Source organism: Sinocyclocheilus anshuiensis, unplaced genomic scaffold, assembly GCF_001515605.1.
Source record: "Sinocyclocheilus anshuiensis isolate Anshui unplaced genomic scaffold, SAMN03320099.WGS_v1.1 scaffold2161, whole genome shotgun sequence".
NCBI lineage: Eukaryota > Metazoa > Chordata > Actinopteri > Cypriniformes > Cyprinidae > Sinocyclocheilus > Sinocyclocheilus anshuiensis.
In genome coordinates this window covers 210,514-225,438 of record NW_015551119.1, presented here as the reverse complement: position 1 = coordinate 225,438, position 14,925 = coordinate 210,514, and the positions used below count along the sequence as shown (strand labels likewise).

Here is a 14,925-nt window from a genome sequence, read left to right as displayed (position 1 = left end):
CCTGCATTTATTTGATCCAAAGTACAGCAAAAGCAGTAATGTTGTGAAATATTTTTACTATTTAAAATAACTGCTTTCTATTTGAATATATTTTAAAATGATTGCTGTGATCAAAGCTTAATTTTCAGCATCATTACTGCAGTCTTCAGTGTCACATGATCCTCACAAATGTTTTCAACATTGATATTAATGTTACATGCATTACATTATTGCATTAACTACTGGTTAGATTTTAGAAAGGCTCCATTCTGTACAACAGTAGCCTAAAACATTGCCTAAATAGCTATTTTCTGTGATATACAGCCTGAGTGACAAAAAGGATAAAGTAATTTCAGAGACTGATGAAGTTACATTTTACATTTTGACATAATATTAAAGCATTAAAACCAGGAATGTGTATTAACAGTGTATAAATACAGTCAGGGGCGGAGCCATCATTTCAGAAGTGAGGGGGACAGAAATCACTATAAATTACATTTTTAAATATATTCAAATAGAAAACAGTTATTTGAAATAGCCTAGTAAAAATATCTCTTGAAAACCTCTATGTGAACACGCTTGCCCAAAAAAGTGTGGGGGACGAATTTACGTGATATTAAAAGTGCGTCCCCCGCGTAATCTACGCCCCTGAATACAGTATAAACAGGGATTTCAAATTGACTTTAAGCTGGACAAAAAAAAAAAAACTAAGCCAATCAAATCACGTTATCCATCACAGTTCTACTTTAAATACTTAACAAATAACCATTATATGATCCAGCTATGAACAATGGTCTCATCTGGATCTCAAGAAAAGCCATGAAGGCTGGAAAATTACATGATCTGCCATGTGGCTAACAACATAGCAATCACGTTGCTATTTTTTCAAGGTACCCTAAAGCCATGCTAGCAGTGTGTATGCAGATTTAGAGTGCAATTGAGACGATGACAGACAGACAATTAGACACACAGATAGATAAATCACTCTAAAAATACCTCCGTCTTAGAGTCTACAGGAGAGCCTGCCTCCTCCCTCTGTCCACGAGAAGATGAAGAAAGAAGCGATAGTTAGAGGAGAGCAGTGAAGGGTTAGAAGCAGGGAGAACAGTGCAGAATCTGAATTAAACTGAGGAAATTAGCAAACGGAGAGGAAGGTGAGTGTACAGGCAGATTTGTAGAGAGGTTGGAAAGTTAAATTCAGAAGAGATGTCAACAAAACAGGCAGGCATTGAAATATATTTAAGATTAAGTCAGGGGAGGAGAAGAAAGGCAAAGGTAGGAAAAGGTTTTGGATCGGGAGACAGTTTTAATCAAAAGGGATGGCAAGGGGAGAGTTAGTTAAACAATATGATTGGAATTCTTGCAACTAGTTGTTTGAATCTGCTCAGAAGAACATTTACATATTGCCACCCATAACGCAAAGACGGTATGAACTTAAACCTGCTTCTTTCCAATGGAATACTTGTGTAACTTATTAGAAAACTAAATAAAGAAGCTGGTACTAAACACTGTTGTGTGCACAGAACCTTGAGCTCCATAGTCTTAGATGGAGTGGAGTCACTTTCAAGTCGCTGGTCTTCAGCTTGTTCATGATCTTGGTCTAGCTCCTGATCCAGACTGGGCTCAAGGTAGTCCTGGTCCAGCTCATCTCTGGGAAGGCTAGGCACAGGCTCGCTGGAGGTGTGCTGGGAGAGTCGGTCCAAGGTGTCTCCTAAAGCAGACTCTGAAACAGAAGAAAAACAAAGCATGTAGGGTAAGAAACCCAATCAGGGTGGATGTCTCAGTTGTAGTAGCCTATTTCTCCACTGTCCCCCTCAAATCTAAAAGGAAAGTCTCAAGTAGATGACCTGACATATATACAGTGGGGTCCAAAAGTAAAAAGTGTGGTCAACATTAGCAAAAATTTCACAGGCAAAAAAAATATCCAATGTCCATTGACAACAGTGTAGCAATGCATGAAGAACAGCGAATTTGTGTGACCAACTTGAGCATGAGCGAAATTTGAATGGGGAACTTTTTCACCCTCACAGGAAACTCACAATAATGGCAGAATCCTATTGAAATAAAACAGAATTTTCACCAAGTAATGTAAATGTCACCTTAAGACCACAAATCGAGAATTTAGGGAAATCTAGGACAAATCTAATTTAAAACTGGAAATAAAGTTTTCTTGTCCTGTTCTTTTCCATTTTCTTTTCCATTTCCAGTGAAGCACTAGATGTTGTTTGTATCATTCTCAAATATGTGCAGTTCATGCCGTTTGAGTGCAGCTGTTATTAAAGCAAAAGGGTCAGTGCTTCACTCCAACTTTTATGTTTATAATTTGTATTGAAAAGTCTTTATTAAATATTAAAACTGCAATTCTAGAAGCATTTTCTCTAATGGTGACACATTTCAGACCCCACTGTTGTAAACACAGATTCGCTTTACAAGCATTGTGAACAGAGATTAGTATTGGCAATAGAATATGAATGCTTTCACCATTTGAAGTTACATTTTGAAAGTAAAACATTTTACATTACAATTTGTAGATCAAAACTAGTATCTATATTTGCTGCTAAATGAAGTATGATTAGGGCTATTAATGTATTTGGTGTTGGTATCAGAGAAATACTTACCTCCATCTATGCTGTGGGACAGCAGGTACCTCCTACTAATTGATCGTTCAAATTGAGGAGCTGGCCTGTCAATCAAAGCACTGGCCTGGCGAGTCTGGGCTTGGGTCCGCCCACTGTAGCGGAACTTTGAGCCAATCACAAGAAAACCTTTGGGAGGAGGCTCAGGAGAGACCAACCTACAAGAGAAAAAACAGAAACGATGCAAGAAGAAAACATGTAACATTATAGAATGAAAGTGGATTGAACATTATAATTGTCTAAGCCCAAGTCAAGTCTGTCAGCACTTTTAATGCCATCATTGAACAGAGTTGGAGTCCAAGACAAACACTAGATCCCCTATTACCCAAAACCAAATCCAGACTCCCTCAGACTAAAACTAGACCCTTTAAGGCATAGATCTGGACCAAGATCTGTTGGTCCAAGAAATAAGTTGTCCATTTTGATGAACTGGACTTGAAAAAGGGAAAAAAAGAAAAAAGAAAGAAAATGGAAATTAATTAAAAAGAGAAAAATAATATAGTCTTGTCTGAGACCATAAACCAAGGCACAAAGAAACAAACAAGACCAAAACACCTGCATTCTCACATTTAAAAAAGACTGTGCCCAGTGTTGTGGCACTAGGACAGTGAGCGCCTACCTGAAAAATGTGTGATGTTCAATGCAGACCTTCCACAAGCGCTTAGAGGCACGGTGGTTGGGCAGCTTGAAGCCAATGGTGCTCTCAAACTGCTCGTACTGGGGGTGCAGGGGAGTGTGGGCATGTGATGGGGAGGAAGTGGGGGGTGTGAAGGGAAAGCAGAGAGGTAACGTGTTACTTGACAGGAGATTTGATGAGGTGTAAAATCTGTGTGCTGCTACAGCTCAAATCAACCGACAGGGCACAATTCTGCAAGCCTTTATTTATCCAAACAGAATGTAACCAGAATTTCTAAAGAATGCTGCAGAGAAAAAGCACAAGAATGAGAGTAAATATTAATATCTAAAAGCTCAAAGTCCACAGAATGGAGCCTGTTGTGTTGATAAGATGCAGAACAGTGAAGTATCTAGAATAAAGGCATTGAGATATTGTTTACTGTAACATTCATATCTGACCCTTACACATAACGGGCAAAGTCAAAGAAACGCCATGCTTTTGTGCTAAACAAAGGCAAGAATCCCATTGTGAGAGGAAAATAAAAGATGATAAGCCCATAAATGCAGACTGCAGAATCCTTAACACTTAATAAAGACTTACTTTGCTTTCTTTCTTGCCTCTCTCCGGATTGAATTCTCTCCTCACCCCATCTTCTACTCATTTTCTGCTTCTCTCTCTGTCTCTGTGCCCACCAGGCAAAACATTTTCACAGCTCAGCCTAATGTTTTAAAACCCTCATCCTTTCCGCACTCAGCAAGCTAACAACCACTAAAGAACAGAACCTCAAACAATATAACTAGTGTTTGTTGAGACATAATTAAAGGCATTTTTTTAAGTGGCATAATTAGAAATGCTCTTAAAAATATTTCATTTCTTTGAGCGAAACGGTGGAAGAACACCCACATCAGTCTTCAGAGCAATGGGTAATTTGAAAGCCTGAATAGTGATTTCAAATACTCGAAAAAACGTCTCATTCTTTTCTAATAAAACCACATCATTTCGATTATCTGCCCATTTTCTCACCCCCAGCATTAGTCTCAGTACGGCATCCTTATCTAGCTAATGCGTCAACATGCATCTACAAGCGAAATCTAACAAGAAAAACCTGGAAAATCTCAAAAGACCTTTTTCTCTACCTCTCCAGGTCGGATTTTGATGTAGAAGTTGCTTCTCTTGTAGGATATTTTAAGGATCTTGGGCCAGGCGAATCGGTTGATACGCAGCCGGTCTCTATAGATCAAGAGGCCACTGGCACACACCCCCAGCATGATGTCAATGCCTTCAGAGTCCTTTAAAATACATACAGTACACACACAGACACATTCAGATGCTCAGGTTTTCAGTCACATTTCAGTTTCAGACTGTCAAGCGAGGGGTTATTCCAGAATTTCATCCTAAGGGGTCTAAGCCTGTAAAATTGCACAATTGGATCACAGGTCTGTTCTAATGGTGTTGTGCACCGCAGGGAAAAACACTGTTAAATCTAAATAATAAAATCCAAATAACCATATAATCCTGCAAAATTGGGGTGGCAAAATAAATAATCTACTTTCAAAAGGCAGGAGAAAACACTTTTTTGACATCAGTATCTTCCCACTTGCAAAGGGCATGTGTCCAATCAAAATGTAAGGCATTCTGGTGCAAATTCATATGTTACTTGTTAATAGAACTAATATAAATGCAATTTCTGGCCCAGTGTGTGTTTCAAGTGTTAGGCTGGTGAATCACTTTTTTTTCTCATTGTTTTTGTTTATGCATGTATGAATCCATTGTCCTATTTAATTACTTAAAAATGTGCAAAAACTGTAACATTATCAGGGTTTCTGCAGGTTTAAATGTAAGACTTTTAAGACCTTTTTAAGACCAAGCAAACAAAAGGAACCACAGTACGTCAATAAATTTTCTCGGTATGTTCTGTGTCAATATGTTGTATTAGCAAAACTTCAACATTTGAAAATACAACTTCCAACCAGTATCTATTACAAAAATTACAAACACTAAAATAGGTAAAAAGTTTTCATACCCCACTGACAGATACTGTATTTGTTCTTGCTTTAAACATAAACTAACTTAATTTTGCTCAATTTCGCAATACTTCAATGTATCCTGATTTAAGAATGTTTAGATTATTTGTATTGGAAAATAAAAACCCTAAGATAGATATTCATTTTTTTTTACAATGCATTCAAAATTTCATGCCATGACTTTCTGCTCTGATTTAAGACCTTTATAAGGCTTTAAATTGTGGAAGAATGAATTAAGACTTTATAAGCCTGCAGAAACCCTGCATTATTTTTAGGGGGGCTGAGATGTAAGACTAGAATCGACTGTACAACAAACGTACAGTTCATAATGTTCCATGTACAACGTAAACACTTCTATGCTAGCAGTACTACTTAAAAAATAAATAAATAACAGCATCGTACCTTAGCGTGATGGAGATCAACGCCATACATGGAGAGTTTCTTGGCGTTCTCCAGGAAGTTGATTTCAGCCTCTGCAGGACTCATGCCCCTGGCAACAGGTCATCATTTTGAGAATAATTAAATAAACAGTTTGTATAAAAACATATGTTGCAGTATATTTGAGCCATTTTATTGTTGTGCTGCTTGTTTTACTAGAGCTATCAATTTAATGTGTTAATTTAGTGTAATTTATTATTTAGTGTATGTTTATATATTATTTACTGATAAAAAAAATTAGGGCAATTAATCATGCCCCACGATCCGTAAGTAAATTATGCATTAAGGATTTTTTCTTACCATCAAAGCAATTTAAATTTGGTATTTTATATTAGCCCAGACTTGGACAGACTGACAAACTTAACTGCAAAATTGACTGAACTGTGTCAGGACATAAAACAATACATTAACTTATAAAGATTCTAAAGTCTATTCAAAGCTTTTATCATCTGCCATAATAATGTAATGAATTTAGGTTATCTTCATTTGGGGGACTTGCTCAGAAAACACTGATAAATTAGGATTAATTTAAAAGGACAGTTCACCCAAAAATTATCATTATTTACCCGTAATTATTAATTGTCATTAATTACCCGTAAGACCTCTGTTCATCTTCGGAACACAAATTCTGAATTCTGAGAGCTCTCTGACCCTCCCAAAAACGTAGCAAGGAGATCGGTAAAATAATCCATGTGACATCAGGGGTTCAACCGTAATTTTATGAAGCTACGAGAATACTTTTTGTACACAAAGAAAACAAAAATAACGACTTTATTCAACAATTCGTCTCCTCCTCGTCACACTGGTACCATTTTGGAGAGTATCCACTCAACGTAAACAGTGTACGCTATTCTGTGTCAGCTGCATAAGGTCCCTCAGTATTATCAGCAGTTTTCGCATTGCTCAATAGCTAATTACCCTCCTCCATCCCCAACTCCTCCTCTGTCAGTCAGGATTCAGCCTTCTGATTCTCCTTTGAATCAGACTAATTCTAAAATGTGTACATAACATTATTGAACTTTAACGATATCTGCAATACATTCATGTTGGTTCTGTTCTGTTTACCCTGGGGGGGTTATTGCAGCTCTCCCTGCTCTCATCCATGCTAGGCTGCATGGATGCGCAGGGAGTTCTTGCCCAGAACAGAACCATACCGCCAATCCAAACTGTATGCTAATTGTCAATCATCTTTGACAATAGTGGTCCTGACAGAAACTTTGTTTTCGTTCAAATCAAAGCGCAAACAACGTAGAAAACGTAGTGTGAAAATGTAGTCCGCATGACGCAGCTGACACAGAATAGCATACGCTGTTTACGTTCAGTGGATATTCTCCAAAATGGCACCAGTGTGACGCGGCGGAGACGAATTGTTGAATAAAGTCGTTATTTTTGTTTTCTTTGCATACAAAAAGTATTCTCGTAGCTTCGTAAAATTACGGTTGAACCCCTGATGTCACATGGATTATTTTACCGATCTCCTTGCTACGTTTCTGGACCTTGATCATGGTAATTACATTGCTGTCTATGGGAGGGTCAGAGAGGTCTCAGAATTCATCAAAAATATCTTAATTTGTGTTCCGAAAATGAACGGTCTTACGGGTTTAGAACGACATGAGGATGAGTAATTAATGACAGAATTTTCATTTTTGGGTGAACTAACCCTTTAATTAATCAGCATATCATGTAATTAACAGGACTAAAATTCTTAATTAATTGACAGCCCTGGTAATCGCTGCTCCCTATGCAGGTCAGCTCCTCTCACCTGTAGGTGCGGTGCAGCTCCATCACCCTCTCCTCCAGCTCGCGGGTCTGATTGGGGGCGAAGCGGAACTCGCTGATGTAGTCTGGCCCGTGTTCCTCTGGGTCATAGTCTCCCAGCTCACCCTGAACGGCATACGAGCCCAGCAGAGCATGAGTGACGAACGAGCAGGGCAAACAACCTGACAGTATGTCCTCCCTCAGCTGCAGACACAGGTAATACCTGGCCACACGAACACACAAGCAACCATCACATAATAGCCAAAGTTAGTACATTTAAACTACATTGTAAAAGGTAATCAGTTGCAAAAGGGACAAACAATCTTTTCATAAGCACAAGTTTGATAACTTGGATTATACCTTGCACGATTTATTTAGACCTTTAGATTACCAGGCAGTCCATGTATATATAGAACTCAGGCCATGTATCAAGATGCAGATATATAGATAAAAGAAACAAAAATACACAAAGTTGTGACATGCATAACGTGGCTGTGCTTATAGTGTGAGTTAAAATGTACTTTATTTTGTATATAACAGAAGTGCTAAGTGATTAATGTGTAGTAGTCTTGGAAGTATAATATGTAATGCGTATACATAATTAATTATGGAAATTAAATATTAATTAAATATTTTTTTTATTTAACTTTAATTCAACTATAAGGGCAATTTATAAATTATTCTATAATATGATAATTTTTGTAATTACATTTTTAGCTTTTATATATCTTTAATATATAATTCTATACTAACTATTATTATTATTATAATTAGTATTACTAATAATAATTATTCAATTGTTATAAATAATAATCCCTCCATTCTCAAAATTGCTTGCCCAATGTCATGAGTCACAGGAATAATTTAATTTATTGTCCAAACTTAGCTAAAGAGTAGTTCATCCAAAAATGAAAATTACTCACCCACATGTTGTTCTAAACCTGTATGAGTTTATTTTTCTGCTGAACACAAAATAGGATATTTTGAAGAATGTTAGTAACCAGACAGTTGATGGTAGCCATTGACTTCCACAGTATTTTTTTTTTCCATACTATGGAAGTCAATGGCTACTGTCAACTGTATGGTTACTAACATTCTTCAAAAAATAACTTCTCTTGTGTTCAACAGCTGAAAGAAAGTCACACATGTTTGGAACAATTGGAGGGTGAGAGTGAACTATTTGATAATGCCCTCTATGGCAGTTCGACATCTTGGTGTTCTCATTGATTCCACTCTTTCATTTAATGATCACGTTGGTAAAGTGGTAAAGACAGCTTTTTTCCACCTACGTAATATCTCTCATATTCAATCCTCTCTCTGACAGCAGGATGGTGAAACTGTAATTCATGCCTTCGTCACATCTCAAGTAGATTACTGTAACTCACTGCTTTATGGCCTCTCAGCTAAAAATATCAAATGATTACAATACATTCAAAACTCTGCAGCCCGCTTGATCACTCACACAAAAAAGAACGAGCACATTACTCCAATCTTCTATCACCTTCATTGGCTTCCGTTTGATTACTTCAGCCTTATGCTCCTGTTCGCTCCTTATGATCTTCTAGTGCGGGACTGTTGGTCACCCCTAAGTATAGTCTGGTGACTATGAGAGCCAGGTCTTTCAGTGTTGTGGCTCCCAGGTTGTGGAATGCTCTTCCTCAAGACATCTGTCAAGCTTCCTCCCTTCTGTCCTTCAAAAACCTCTTAAAAACATGTTTTTTTCTCTGAATATTACTCTTCAGTTCTCGGTCTGTAAATTGTACCTTGTTATGGATATGTTATTTATTTGAATCCCTCTTTGTTTGTATCTCTAACCTAACTTTGTAAGTGACCCCTGTATATTACTTTCAGCCTTTGGTATGTGTATTGTGTTTTGATGTTGATGTTTATTTGGCTCTGTTCCTTATTTGCCTCTGTAAAGCGACCTTAAGGGTTGGAAAGGCGCTATATAAATAACAATTATTATTATTATTATTCATTTAATATGCAGTTGACAGCTATAAGTTCTGGGTCCATTTCCTCAAATAGAGCTGCTATCAAAACATCACGACCGGCCCGGCACGGCAACACTGGCTCAACCAATAGCATTCATTTGGAGTGGGACTGTTTTGCTGACCAATGCCAGACAGTGAGAGTGTTTGACAAACTTATTTGTAGACAGTCTTTATTTTCGCACTTACATCTGGTGATGGTAGTGGCACAGAAATTACGCATTTCAGCTTTAACACGTTTGAACAACGCACTCACCGTGTGATGTCTTCAATCAGCTGAGACGGATCGGGAGGATAGAATTTGACAGCAAAGGAGAAATGCCACAGCCCCACTAAAAACAATCGGACACAAACTCACTTTCTTCAGATTGAAGCAACCAAGGTTACAATGCCGAAGTATCTTATTTTGCTACACTTACTGCGGATTTGTTTCTTGATTTCTTTTGAAGGATCCAGCCAATTCTGAAAGAGAGAACAAAAATTCCTCTATCAGGCAGGACACATTGATAAGCAAATGCCGCAGTTTCAGCACCGTCTCCTCCACAGCAGGAGCAATCGCCTCATACATATTCTGTAAAATGGTCAGTGCATTAATATTCTGCAGCCACAGGAGCACTAAAAGAGTAGATAAATGTCATCTCCGGCACACCGCACTCCAGTAAGGTCACCCAAAGCCTGGTGACACACGAAAACGTTTAATGCCAGCTCAACTCGGTCCAGAGGAGATGAAAAGCACTGCCTTATTCACATCTTACAGTACCAGCATTCATAAATGAACACTGATACATGTAAAAAATGAACACTGATACAAGTAGAAGCGGGAGTGAAATTGTCTCAGAAATTACTTTCCTTTACAGACAAGTCAAACCCAAGATATTTCCACTTAAAGCCTGGTTATTTTTATCTGTCCACCCCGCCTGCAAATGTCTTCATACAGTACTTTAACATAAATCTTCTCCATTACATTTGAAAAATGGCCCATTTCTGTTTCTGGATCAGTTAAGTGTCTCTAACAAACCTTGTGCTCTCCTCAGGTCTCGCTTCCCATGCTTGAATCATGTGGATTTCAAACGGAAATCATTCACCTTTCAAACTGCAGTGTGATCAGGTTTGTTGGCCCGGGAACAATCCCGCTGATCATAGCAGCAGGCACAAGAGCCTCAGCTGGGAAAAAGAGCTAAGTGGAACTAGACTGGGACAGCCGAGGCGGTGCAGGCAGGGTCCTTATGCTAAACTAGGACTGGGGAGTTCCTCAGAGCATTTCCATCAATCAATCAAACCCTACCCACAACAGTCCCAGTCACATGGACTCAGAGCCCCATTATCTCAACCCATTTATGTGTATTTTTATATAGAGAGGTCGTGGAAGTGGGAATAGATGAAAAACAAAAGGATGCTCTTGTTATAATGAGATCACGCATACTGGGCAACATCCCCTGTTTCCTAAGCCACTTTTCCACCACAAACACCTGGAACAATTTGTCCCAGGAACATTTTTTCCCCAGACCTGTTGCTGTCTGTGTTTCCATCGTGGCCTAAAGTACCATGAAGATTAGGCAAATAGTCTGGTGACGTAGGACTGCGCGTGACTGCTTCTCCCAGTCCAGGAGGGGGCACTAATGTGTTCAGCACCCAAGTCCCACCCCCGAAAGTTCCGGACTTTTGAAAAAGTACTACCTCGCAAGCAGGGACTTTCTGAGGGGCACAAAGGGCCTTTCGCACCGCTTTAGTTCCAGAATTAAATGTACAGTACTGGGACGATTTTGCGCGAACTATTTCCCAGTACCATTTAAAGGGTTTCATTCGCACCGAGAGTGTGTACTAAGAAGTGACGTAAGCCGGTCGACAGCGACGTCATTTGTGCGCGGCGTTCAACAACAGAAGCCAATCAATGTCTACTTACGTCACGATTAGTACCAGTTGTGCTGGTTAGACCCTGCTCCGGAGTAGGAGCTAATTTGGTTCTCGAAAAAGGCAGTCCGGTACTAAAAAAGCACCCAGTTCCGGCGGTGCGAAAACGCCAAAAAGTGGGTAGTTCCACAATTAGTTCTGGTACTATGAAAAGGTTCCCGCGGTACGAAAGGCCCATTTTACCCGGAACTTTATTTAGATCCTGGTTCCTGCGGTGGAAACACACAGAGTACTCTCCCAAAATCCTTAGTTCCTAGGGAAAGTTCCTGCAGTGGAAACAGGCTTGTAGTTACAAATGAAGAAAACATAATATTGATTTGGATCTTTGCATTTTAAGTTAATCAAGTGAGCAATTGATAAATTAATCTGTAGCAGTTATCCTTATTTTGCAACATGGAAGTAAACTGTTTTCTTTGAATGTTTGAGACTTGATTCATTGATACCTCTATAGGTAAATAGCTAGAATAATTACAAAGTGCAGTAAACGGTAAAACTATATGCACTACAAAACAGTGTTTCTACGATTGTGATAAAATAAATCTAGCTACTGAAGTTTGTAGACAAACTTTGGCTTGAAATTTTGAAGTGTAGTTTAAAAAGCTTTAAGTTTGAAAATGCTAAGTAGTAGCTTCACATTTGTAAAATAAACTTTTCTATAGATATGTTGTAGCATTTTGCTATCATGTTTTAGCACATTGCTAACATGTTTTAGCATGTTGATAGCATGTTTTAACATGTAGCTAACATGTTTCAACACATTGCTAGTATGTTTAAACATGTTGCTAGCATGTATAGCTTGTTTTATCATGTTGCTTTTTTTATCATGTTTTTACACACCACTAACATGTAACATGTAAATGTTTCTAACATATCTTATGTTGTTAACATGCTAATAAGCTTTACCATTTTGCCATGTTTTAACATGGTGCTAGCATGTTTCTAGCATGATGTTTTTCATGATTATGTTGCTAGCATTATTTAACATGTTTCTGCCATAAGAAATGCAAGTTTGCAATATCAAGCAGCATAACGTCATGACAGTGGAAGACTCGCTCATTCAAGTTACACATGGCTGGAATAACAAAAAAAAGTGTCACCAATATGTGCTCTGTTAAGTTAAAGAAATTATAGCAATTATATAAGAGAAATAGTATGATGGGAGGATGTAAGAGGTGAACTCTGACCTTTTGGCTCTCCATGTCACTAAAGTTTAGGCCAAAGTAGTCCTTCTCCAAGAGGTTGAGATGTTCACACACCATATCCAGTAACACCTGTCCTTTACAGAGCTTCTGTATAGATAGATGAACAAGTACAGAGAAAGAGCACAAGAGAAAAGAGATTGATTTAGTGTTTGTCATTGTAAAAAATGTCGCCCCTTCCAATTTTAATCAAAGTCAGGAGTGTCTCAAGTCTCTTCACTGGGACACTTTATCCTTGATTACCCTTGAGTAAATACCCTTGAGTTTCTGTCATGTAAAGCAAAGGTGTTTTTAAGATTTTAATGCAAAAAATTCAATATTTGTAATGTTTAGGAGGCTGATAGTCCCCAAATACGCTGTAAACAAGCAAGACGTTGATATTTAGGCTATAATGTAAATTATCAGTTTGGTTTCTATCCATTTGCTGGGTCAATGATAAGGTGAACATTAACACATAAATCAAGTCAAGTCGAGTCCATCAGTAAAGTTTTAAAGCAGCTTTACAAAAAAATCATGATGTTGATGTTTATAATATCTTAATATCTTCATGCCTTACAGTCACATTTAGGAGATTAGAGGCTGACAATAATATAGTTTCCATTTTACAATGATACAAGAGACATTGATATAAATATATGCAGATGAAGTTATACTTCTATATATACTTCAATATCCACCTTTATATAAAGAGTTTGGCGATAATATATGTACGTAAAAAAAATATAAATATGTTTAGGTAATAGTCATGAAGATAAATAATTAAACTAATGAAATCATCCTTTGTTACATTAATGCTTCAATGAACACTTAAGAAATAAACACTTATGTGCCATTTCTACAAAAACTCATATTCTATATTCATATAATCTTCAGTCGTAGCTAAGCATCTATGTCTTTCTGACCACACCCTGTCATTCTGCACAATAGAGTGGCACATGCAACACGCTTGAGACACCAGCTCTGGCTTTGCCTTTCAGAAACACTGAGCACTCGCCGCCCAGGGAGCCCGTTTCCTGCGGCGACAGGGATACATCGCAGCTGTTTCCATGGCAACAGAATTGGTAAGGTTTTATGTGTGTGAGACTGTGCATGTGTGTGTGTGTGTCATGTGGGCCTCTCATGGCTGAAGCACAAGGTTTTTTTAAGATGGAGAGAAAAAGAGAGAGTGGGTGTGCTACCATAAAAAGGCTTCTTAAGTTAGACAGGGAGGCCTTCAAATACACCAGCATATTATATTGGTATGTAAAGGCAATTTCATAGTTTTTATTTCATAGCCCAATATAATGCACTTCAGGGTCTTACTTTTTATAGATCCCCAGGTGCAAAAATGTACTCAGAGTTTTGACAAACAATAGTCGGCCTACTGTACTTAAAGGCATTTGTGATTTTAGGCAGTACTGTACGTTCACAGTTTGCTTCCATCAGCAAAGCTTGTAATGAGAAGTTCTCTGCTGTGTTTATCTAGGGATTTCTGAGTGCAAAGATTTTTAATGTTGATGATGTGACATAAAAGAATTAATGAAATGTTCACAGAGAGATTGTGCATCTCTCTGTGTCTTTTGATCAACTCAAAAATAACCAATTTTTCCAGCGAAGGCATCAGATATTTAAAGGGACAGTTCACTCATACTCAACTTGTATGACTTTTAAAGGAGATATCTGGCTATAAGGTCAGGCTGTTTTTTCAATACAATGAAGGTTAATAGGACTGGACAGCCAATCTCCAAAATGACAAAAAATATATATATTGTAGTAAATAAACTTCATATCACAGCTGTCACTGTATTATATTAATATATTAAAAGAACAGTTCACCCCAAAATGTTAATTCTGTCATCATTTACTTGCTCATGTCATTCCAAACCTGTATGGGTTTCTTTATTCTGTGAAACATAAAACAATATGTTTTGAAGAATGCTGGTAAACAAACCATTTGGGTAACCATTCATTTCCATTGTATGGACAGAAAGAAAAAACACTGAGACATTTCTCAAATATCTTCTTTTATGTTCCACAGAAGAATGAAAGTCATGCAGGTTTAGAATGACATGAGAATTTTCATTTTTGAACTATCCCTTTAAGCATAAAAATGTCATGTAGCCTTCAAGTCCTTTTCAATTAAGTAAAAATGGCTTTAGGTTTTTCATTAATAATTCACAATGACTATGTTTTACAATTAAGTACTAATAAACAAATTAAAAAGAAGTAGTTCGAACAGCCTATAAACAATAGAAAAGCAGACATTTAAAACTAGGCAGAAAAGAAAATCACAACAGTAAAATTGTTTTTAAGCCTAATTTTGTGTTGATTTGGTTTTAGATGGTTTATTATGGCTAATAATTTTATCCAGCCAAAAGCAATAAGTGATTTTCT

General features: G+C 37.6%; 1 protein-coding gene across 1 annotated transcript in view; it reads right to left on the bottom strand.

Annotated features, from left to right (window-relative positions):
* The window catches only part of LOC107663067 (band 4.1-like protein 1), a 59,999-nt gene that overhangs the window by 12,459 nt on the left and 32,615 nt on the right, over nt 1-14,925 (bottom strand). Inside the window, exons 4-13 of the mRNA XM_016453216.1 lie at nt 12,538-12,642; nt 9,862-9,904; nt 9,699-9,774; nt 7,456-7,674; nt 5,658-5,745; nt 4,368-4,520; nt 3,235-3,332; nt 2,598-2,773; nt 1,506-1,702; nt 976-1,014 (exon numbers count right to left, since the gene is read on the bottom strand). Of these exons, the coding sequence (XP_016308702.1) occupies nt 976-1,014; nt 1,506-1,702; nt 2,598-2,773; nt 3,235-3,332; nt 4,368-4,520; nt 5,658-5,745; nt 7,456-7,674; nt 9,699-9,774; nt 9,862-9,904; nt 12,538-12,642 (1,194 nt within the window). The remainder of the gene's footprint in view (nt 1-975; nt 1,015-1,505; nt 1,703-2,597; nt 2,774-3,234; nt 3,333-4,367; nt 4,521-5,657; nt 5,746-7,455; nt 7,675-9,698; nt 9,775-9,861; nt 9,905-12,537; nt 12,643-14,925) is intronic.